Source organism: Aythya fuligula, chromosome 21 (assembly GCF_009819795.1).
Source record: "Aythya fuligula isolate bAytFul2 chromosome 21, bAytFul2.pri, whole genome shotgun sequence".
Lineage (NCBI taxonomy): Eukaryota > Metazoa > Chordata > Aves > Anseriformes > Anatidae > Aythya > Aythya fuligula.
In genome coordinates, this window is record NC_045579.1 from 796,704 (window position 1) to 805,777 (window position 9,074).

General features: G+C 57.9%; 1 protein-coding gene across 1 annotated transcript; it reads left to right on the forward strand.

Moving 5' to 3' along the window:
- Window positions 1–3,506: 3,506 nt before the first annotated feature.
- On the forward strand, window positions 3,507–7,772 carry SH2D5 (SH2 domain containing 5). The gene is made up of 10 exons (XM_032201655.1): window positions 3,507–3,590; window positions 3,849–3,959; window positions 4,063–4,137; window positions 4,320–4,463; window positions 4,596–4,805; window positions 4,911–4,927; window positions 5,764–5,942; window positions 6,035–6,137; window positions 6,208–6,367; window positions 7,584–7,772. Exons 1-10 carry the CDS (start codon window positions 3,507–3,509, stop codon window positions 7,770–7,772), a joined length of 1,272 nt encoding a protein of 423 aa, XP_032057546.1.
- Window positions 7,773–9,074: the final 1,302 nt, after the last annotated feature.

A 9,074-nucleotide genomic window follows, 5' to 3' on the forward strand; every position in this document is an offset into this window, starting at 1 on the left:
ATGAAACCTTCCCCCCTGCCCTGCTTTCTGATACGTATATATATATTCTGTATTCATATATACGTATTCTGTGTTCAAAACATGCTCCAGCACATCCTCAGCTGTCCCTTGAACAGGGCAATGAGAATGATTTGAATGTGACCTGACAGTCTTCTTGCTGTACGTGCTTTTGGAAAGAGCTTTGCATATACCATGCTGAGAGTAGTCAAAGCATCTCTAGAAATGAAATGCAAATTGGAGAAAATAGCCTTAGTGAATTTACTCAGTTGCAATCCCAGTGTGCTACCTGCAACAACTGGAGTTTAAAGATTCTTCTAGAAACGCCCTAAATTGTTCCCAGCCCTGTAACAAGGGTGCAAACAGCAGGCTAATGAAATTATGGCTAATAAAAGACTGGGAGAGTGAAGGCACCAATCCAAGAGTAATTTGCAAGGATGTAAAGCAATTAGAAAGTTTAGGAAAGGTCTCTTTCCTAGCACTGCATGTACTGAAACAGTGGGCTTTGGCAGTACGTTCTTCCAGATAGGCATTAAAGTGAGACAAATTTGGGAAACGGTTTTCTCATCTATGGGGTGTTTATGGGGATGAGGAGTCCTCTTCCCAGATGCTGGCAGTCTTGTTGCTTGGAGCACCATGCAACCTCCCCCCTTCACAGTAATGTTCCCACACCAGCAACCCAAAAAATACCTGTTAAAACACTAATCTTTGCACAATTCTTTGCACTTGAGCATGGCTTAATTTTGCTGCGGGTCATGTCAAATTAGAGTGAAGTCCTTTCGTTAAGGAAAAAAAAAAAAAACTGGCTTGTTTTTAAAGACATAGTTGGCATTGAATGCAAAAAAATAAATGTCAGGTTTGTTTTTGGGTGATGAATGTCATGCTAGACTGCAGCTGCACCAACCTAGAGACTTCTGGTGGTCACAGTGGTCGATACGAGTAGTCAGACAAGCAGAGCCTTATTTTTAAAAAAGCTGGGATTTGTTCAAAAGCGTGTGCTTGCATTCCTCATCTTTTCAGGTGTTAAGCACTTAGCCTTGAGTTTATCTTGGGGGATGAATACAAGAGTTGGGCTAGAAAAAGCCATTTGTTACCTCAGCCATCTCCAAATTCTTTTTGGCTGGGGCCTTGATTGCTGATTAACCAATTTCTTTTCCCAGGGCAGCCCTGAGCAAGCGGGTGCCTCCAAACTGGGCTTGTGAAGGGGAACCCTGGGCTTGCAGTGGTGTCGCTGGCAGAGTGATGGAGAAAGCAGTGGCTCTGCTGTGCCTCCAGGAAGGTTTGCACCGGATCCACCACACACTCTTCACCAGGCTCCGCTTCCTGGCCAGACTGGCTCTGTTATGTTATTTCTTCAGGCCCATCTGTCCATTTTATGTTTTTTTTCTACATTATCCAACTCTTCCGGTGGGCCCTGCTGGGGCATTGCACAGCGTCTTGAAGCAGCTGATGCTGGTGGCAGCCCAAGGCTTGAACAAGAACAGGAGGGCACTTTTCCTTGCACCCTTGGGTGTATGGGGGTGTGAGGCAGGGCTGGCATGGGGATTTTTGGAGGCATCTCCTAGGGTTTAGACCTCATTTTCTCCCTAAACTAATGCTTTCACCTTCCAGGCACATCCCTGTAGCTGGGGACAGCTTTTGCCTTGGTCCCATAGCTTTGGCAGGGTTGAGCATTTTGGGGACCCCTAGGGTTTGGCTTTGTGTGGCTCTGTCCTCTTCTTTGCAGTGAGGTTGGAGCCACCCCTCTTTATTTTTTTTCCAGCTGCACGGCCAGAACTGGAGGGATGAGGAAGGCTGAAGAGTAGTGGGCAAAGGGGAATTTGGAAATTGGGGTGAGATGTGGCTCAGCAGCGGGGCAGGGGGTGGCGAGTGAGCAACCACGTGTGTGCAGCAGGGAGAGGGTTAGGAATTGCTTCTCTGCTGGGCAGAGGAGAGAGGGAAAAAAAAAAAAAAAAAAAAAAAAAAACAGAAACCAGTTGCAGCCGCGTTTTCCAAAAAGCCCAAGCGTTTCTGATCGCCGTCGCTTCCAAGAAACGGAGAAAACGGGGAGGTAAATTGCAGTGATTCATCGCGGGCAGATCGCAGGCAGGAAATGGGAGTTTGCTGCCTGCCCCGTGCCCGTCGTGGGCTCGGGCTCGCCTGGGCCTGGCGTGCGGCAGCGGCCTGACGCCCACGGGCACGGCAGCCCCGTGCTGCGGAGAGCGGAGCCCCCCCGGGAAGGAAAACAACCGGCGAAGGCCGAGAGCCGGAGGATTTTTCGCCTGCGTTTCTCCAGAGCCCCGCGAGCAAGCTGCCCGTGAGCGGGGGAGCGGGAGCCCTTCGGGCTGGGCGAGCCGGGGCTGCTGTCCCCTGGGGGCTGCCCCTGTCCGGGTGTCCGTCTGTCCGTCCCCCCCCCCCCCCCGGGGACCCGCGGGGTGGCGGTGGGCTGGGGGGGCTCCATTGAGAAACGGAGCGTGGGAAAGAGGGGGCGGGGCTTGGGGGCTGCCTGCCCGCGGATTGGCTGGGGGTGGGGGGGGAGAGACCCCCAAATAGTGCCGGAAAAGAGGGGGCAGCCCCGGGCTTGCTCCCTGCTGGGATGCGCCTGGGGCAGCCGGACCCCAGCTCCCCACGGGCGGCTGCGGCGAGGCCTCGGGGCCACGAATTGTGGGGGTCTCAGCCCGGCCGGGGGCTGCTGGGGGGAGAAAACCCCCTTGGGGCACCGCAGAGGGGCCGAGCACAGCCCTCGGGAGCAGCTGGAAAAGCTGCCCCAGACCCGCTGCCGCCCCCAGGGGCGTGGGGACCCCGGCAGCTCGCTGGGTGCGGGGTTGCCTGCACCTTGCTTCTTGCATGTGTGTGTTGTGCTTGGGGTCAGGGTTTGGGGACCTGTGCATCGTGCTTGGGGTCAGGACGTGGATGCCTTCACCATGCTTGGGGCAGGGGCATGGGACACTTGCACGGTGCTTCGGAGCACGCCACTGGGACCCCATTACCATGCTCAGGGGCAGGATGCAGGGATGCTTGCATGGCGTTGGGATGTGGGGGACATTGCATCAGGGCAGGGGCTGGATGTGGAGAGGCTTGCGTGGTGCTGGGGGTCAGGACAAGGGGACCCTTGCATGGCACTTGGTGTTGTGTGGGGCCCCTTGCACAGTGCTCAGGATGGGGTTGGGGTGCAGGAGTTTTGCATCAGGGTTGTGGCTGAGACTTGAGGACCCATTTATCAGTGTCAGTATGGCAGGACCTCTGCGTCAGGATGAGGACTTGGGAACCCCTGCAACGGGGTCAGGACTTGGGGACTGCAGCTCCTCTTGGAGCTCAGCAGCTGGAAGCGGGGGGTGGCGGGGGCAGGTTGTGTCTCTCTGGTCCCTCCTTGCAGGGATTCATTCGCCGAGGCCCTGGGGCCCCCCACATCGCCCCTTGCTCCCGCTGGGCGTCCGTGGGTAGCTTCCAAGCTGGAGCACAACAATTCCAAGTCAGATGCGGCGCTGGAGCTATTTTAACTCCCCCCTGAGCTCCCCTGACCCACTGCCATGAAGAAGAAGACGGCCAACGGGAGGGGACCGGATCCGGCGGCCCCCCTGCCACGTGCCCGGGGTATCGCCAAGCCAGCAGAGGTGAGGTACTGGAGACAAGGGGCCTGATCCTGCCCCCTGGGGAGCTGCAGGCAGAGCAGCACCCCCCCTCCAGGGCTTTGCAGGGTGGGGGGATTTGTGTTGGTGTTCCCCCCCTACTCTTAATGCATGTGCACCCTAAAGCTGTTGCACCACTGGGGAAATTTGGGTGAAACCCTACAGCATCGCATCCCCACTGGGTGGGAATTGCCCCAGGAGGTGGCAATTTTGGCATCCTGGCAGGTGGGGAGGGTGTTAAAGTGGGGTGAACTTTTTGCCCGCCTCCCCCAGTACGTGGGCTCCTTCGCGGTGGAGGACCTGGACCTGCAGCGGCAAGCGGGGTGGCTGGAGGAGCAGCTGCGGGCACTGAAGGTCAGGCACCCCCACTGGCACAAAGCGGGGGCACCCCAGGGTGTGGGGGGACCCCCGATGGCAGGGGAGGGACCTCACTGCTGCCCCCCCTCTCTCTCACCAGGACTGCCCCAGGAGGAGGTCGGTGGTGCTGAGGTTCAGCTTGCAAGGGCTGAAGGTCTATGGTGCCGATGGGGAGGTGGGTGCAGGGTGCTGGGTGCCACCTTGCAAAGGTGCTTTTTGGGGTTGCACCACTCGGGATGTTGCTTTTTGCTCAGGAAACCTGCTTTGCAGCCGTGCATCTGCAAATAGGCTTGGGCCAGGCGTTGCTTGCACCCCAGGAGTGCCGGGTCCCAGCCAGCCCCCCCCTTGTCACCGCAGACGCTGCTGATGGCACACGCTCTGCGCCGGATCCTGTACAGCACCTGGAGGCACGCTGAGCGCCAGTTCGCCTTCGTGGCCCGCAACCCCTACAGCCCCCCCAACGCCCTCTTCTGCCACCTCTTCATGGGCCCCCCGGGTGAGGTGCGTGGTGCACACCCCAAACACTCCAAAAAAAATAATAAACTGCAAAAGCAAAATGAATCAATCAAACAAACGCACACATTTTCATTATCCCTGGCCCCTACACCCACTGTCTTCTTTGCACCCCACCAGGTGCAAGTCCTGCACCTCCTGCTCTGCCGCTCCTTCCAGCTTGGCTACCTCCTGGCGCACCCCGAGGAGCAGGCGGGCGAGGGGGAGCCATCGGGTGCCGGGGTGCTGCGGGAGCCACTCAACCCTGAGGAGGTGTCGCGAAATGTCAACGCGCTCGTCTCCTTCCGGCGCCTGCCCGCGCCCATCGGCCTTGGCTCACTGGGTGCAGGGGTAGGTGCAGGCCACAAGGTGCTGGGTGCTGCCCCATGTGCCTTTGCACCTTGTTTTTTTTGCAAGGTGTTTTAGCATGGCACTGTTGCATAGCACTTTGTAAAGGGCATGTTTGCATGGCATACTTTTGCACATCATGTTTTTATGTGATGTCTTGCATGGCCTATTTTCTTTATTATTTTTGCACAGCACCATTTGCATGACATCTTCCCTGGCAGTTATTACACAATCTTTCTTTGCAACATTTTTTTTTTTGCACAGTATGCAGTTTTGCATGGTGCTTTGCATGGCATGTTTTGTGCAGCCTCTTCTTGCATGCTGTTTTGCAACAGTATTTTCCCTACTGGCTTTTGTACACTGTTTTGCATAGATCTTTCTTGCATGGCCTTTTCTGACACGGAGATTTGCAAAGCACATTGCATTTTGCATGGTCCATCCTGCATAGCTTTTTCTTGCAGTCTTTTGCACAGCCTGTTGTACATGGGCCTTTTTTTTGCATGGTGTTTTACTCTGGGCCTGTTTGCACAGCACTTTTTTTGCATAGCAACTTTGCATGGTATTTTACACAGCATTTCTGCATGGTTGTTTATGTGGCATTTTTTCTTGGTGTTTGCATGTGTTTTTTCTTCCAATTTTATTTATTTATTTTTTTGAATGGCAACTTTTGCTTGGTGTTTTACATAGCAATTTTTAAAATGTTTTTATGGTATAGCATTTTTGTACTTCGTTTTTTTTTCCTCGGAATTTTTGTATGGCATTTTTTTACATTGCACTTTTGTGCATCATTTTTGCAGGTCATTTTTTGCATACCTTCTTCAGGGTGTTTTGCATGGCTTTTTTTTTTTTTTTTGCACAGTGTCTTGCAGCGTATTTTGCATTACTTTTTTTTTTTTTTTTGCATGGCCTTTTTGCACAGTATTTCACGTAGCAAGTGCCACCAAAAACCCATTCCCTGCTCTCTGCTGCAGGAGCGGCGGCCGGAGGCTGAGGGCCGAGCTGGCAGCTGGCGCCCAGGGAACCCCTACTGCTCCCCGGTCCTGGTGCGCAAAAAAGCCATCCGCAGCAAAGTCCTGCGCTCAGGCGCCTATCGTGACTGCGGGGCTGAGAGCCAGCCGCATCAGCCACCCCGCGAGGCTGGTGAGTGCCTGGAGGTGACGCTGAAGCGCACAGGGCTGGGGGGACAAGGCCTTGGGTTTGGGGGTGAGGAGGAGACTGACCAGCTCCTGCAGCGGCCTCGGGATGGGAGAGCAAAGGGGCGCGGAGCCTGGCACTGCTCCCCGAGAACGAGAGCATCCTGGCCGAGAGCGTGTGGGCCTTTGCCGGCATCGCCAGGTGAGTGCACGGCAGCCCCTGGACCCCTGCCACCCCTCGCGGTGCCCACCCACTTCCTCGTCCCCCCCAGGGACGGCGGCATCGCACTGCTGCGCAGGGATGTCCCCGGCGCCTTCCTGCTGCGCCCTGAGCCCGGCCTGGCCAAGCGCTGGTGCCTGTGGGTGCGGGCGCCCTGCGGCGTCGTCCCCTACTGCGTCTTCAGGACACCCCAGGGACGGTTCTGCGTGGAGGTGAGAGCACTGCACAGGGCAGAGGGCAACAGGGTGTCGGGGCTGGGGGCACTGCCGTGTTCGTGCAGCAGGGTGGGGGGTGCTCCAGTGCATCAGTGTGTCGCGGTCTGGTTGCATCAGTGCGTGGGTGCACTGCACGTTAGTGCACAGTGCATCCGTGCATGGGTGCCCTGGTACATTCCTGCATGGTGTATTGGTGCACTGGTGTGTGGGTGCACGTGTACATCAGTATGCTGGGGCATGGGTCTATTGCTGCACTAATGCATCAGAGTGTGGGTGCACTGATGCATGGCTGCACACGTGTGTTTGTCAATAGGTGAGCTGGCACGTTCATGCATGGGTGCATCAATGTGCACATGCATTTGATTAACGTGTACACACGCACATGGATTGCTTTTGCTTTGTAGCTGCATAGGTGCACTTTGTGCATGGGTATGTGGTTTGCAGGTGCACATGTGCATGGGTGCATAGGGGTATCGGTGCGTGTCTGTTGGCGCATTAGCACGTGGGTGCAGCGGTGCATAAGTGTATTTGATTCATTTGTGCATGGTGCAGAGGTACATTTCCTTTCTGACTGCATCACTGCATAGGTACACAGGGGTATCGGTGTGTGGGCACACAGGTGCAACTGTGTGGGGGTATATGATACGCAGGTACCTGTGGGCGTTGGTGTATAGGTGCATGGCTGTATGCATGCGTTAGCATGTATGTGCCTTGGGTTCATGGGTGCAGGGGTGCACAAGCGCATGGGTGCGTGGTGCATGGGCACAGTGGTGTATGAGTGCATTTGATCCATGGCCTTCAAGTTGTGGGTGTATCTGCACACAGTTGCATCTGTGCATTGGTGTGTGATGCATAGGTGCATTGGTGCATGGGGGCTCCTGTGCACTGGTCTATAAATGCACTTGGAGCATAGGCACAAGGGTGTACCTGCCTTGTGGCTGCTGCATCAGCACACAGCTGCATCTGTACATGGGTGCATGAGTGCACATGTGCACGGCTGCAACAGATGCACAGGTTCATTGGTGCACAAGTGCACCTGGTAACTTGCATGTATGCACTTGCACACGGGGGTGTGGCTGCATTGGGTGCACCCGTGCCTGCCTGCTGGCTGCATCGGTGTGCGCTGGACTCAGGCCTGTGGCTGCATGTGTGCACGGCGCATGATGCTCGCTGGCGGGGGGCTCACCTCTGCCCTCTCTCCCCGCGGTGGCAGCACTCCAGCTCAGAGTTCGCCAGCGTGGCGGCCCTGCTGGCTCACTACTCCGGGGCACCGGGGGGCTGCTTCTGCCGCCTGACCCCCGGGCGCTGCAACCCCGGCTACGAGGAGCAGGACCCCGGCGGGGCCAGTGCCTGGGGGGAGGCCGCCTGGGCCCCCGCCGTGGTGCAGCATGAGCGGGGCTAGGCCCGGCTGCCCCCGGCCCTCTCGTAGCTTTAAGTCGCTGCCTTCTGCCTTATTCATTCCCTCCCTGCGCGCCCGGCGGGCTGTGCGGCTCCGCGGGCAATAAACGGCTCTCCTGCTCCGAGTCTGCTGCAGCCTTTTTCTTGCACCCCCACACCGCGTTGCTGCGTGCAGGCGTGCTCACACCCAAACACCCCCCGTGCCGCTGCATGCCTGCGCCCTTGCACACCGCCACGCACTCCTCGGCTGCACCTGCCATCCCAGCACGCGCGCTCGCGTGCATTCCCGCGTACAGGTGCACACCCCCGCCCCTCCCCGCCGTGCACGCGCCCTTGCACACCCCGAGGGCTCCGCACGCCCCCGCCCCGCGCACTCCCTCGCGCCTTTCCCAGCCGCGCGCGCGCGCGCCCCCGGCCGCACGTGACCCGGGGGGAGGGGGCGGGGCCTCGCGCGACACCGCCCCGTTGCCGGGGCAACCGCGTCAGGGCCGCTCCGCGCCGGCCGCCTCCCCGCAGCCCCCCCCCCACCCCCGCCTTGCCCCCGGGGCCGCTCCCGGCGCTGCCCCCCCCCGGGGCCGCTCGGGGGCTCCCCGGTGCCGGTGCCGGTGCCCGCATGGAGGCGGTGAAGGTGGTGGTGCGCTGCCGGCCCATGAACGCCCGTGAGCGGGCCCTGGGCTGCGCGGCCGTGGTGAGCGTGGACAGCGCGCGGGGCCGCTGCGCCCTGCGGAACCCCGCGGCCGCCGGGCAGCCCCCCAAGCAGTTCGCCTTCGACGGGGCGTACCGGCAGGAGCACGGCACCGAGCACATCTACAACGAGGTCGCCTACCCGCTCGTCGAGGTGAGGGGCAACCCCGCGGGAGGTGCCTGGGCAGGTGGCCGCTCAGTGGAAGCCCCCCCGCCGCTTCCAGGGGCGCAAAGGAAGGGCTGAGGACAGCAGTGACCCGACAGCAGGCTGTGAAATTGGGAAGAAAAACCTTTTTCAGCAGGCCACAGAGAACAGAATTGCACTTAATTGTTCCAGATTGTCTCAGGCAGGTGTTGGTATGAAAGACAACCTCCCTGAGCAGGCCCAAGAGATGGTAGCTGGCCAAGAACTGCAGCGCTCGTCTCCATCTCCAGCAGGTACAAACACGATGCTTTTAGGGACATTTTGACTGTCTAGCAAGAACCCTTAGAGAAGATGGGAAATCTCAGCCTGTTTTACAACAGCAAAGTGAAAGCTGAAGGGGGTTGTGTTTGTTGCCTGTTAACTCATAAGCATGGCAACCAGCTAGGGTAACGAAAGAAATAGTCAAGAAAGGAAATA

What these genes read in the sequence shown, in the direction of transcription:
- SH2D5 (XM_032201655.1), top strand. Translation starts at nt 3,507, where the DNA reads ATGAAGAAGAAGACGGCCAACGGGAGGGGACCGGATCCGGCGGCCCCC. An exon ending in GTATCGCCAAGCCAGCAGAG is followed by an intron (nt 3,591 to 3,848) that starts GTGAGGTACTGG and finishes AGGGTGTTAAAG; the next exon opens with TGGGGTGAACTTTTTGCCCG. An exon ending in AGGGACGGTTCTGCGTGGAG is followed by an intron (nt 6,368 to 7,583) that starts GTGAGAGCACTG and finishes CCGCGGTGGCAG; the next exon opens with CACTCCAGCTCAGAGTTCGC.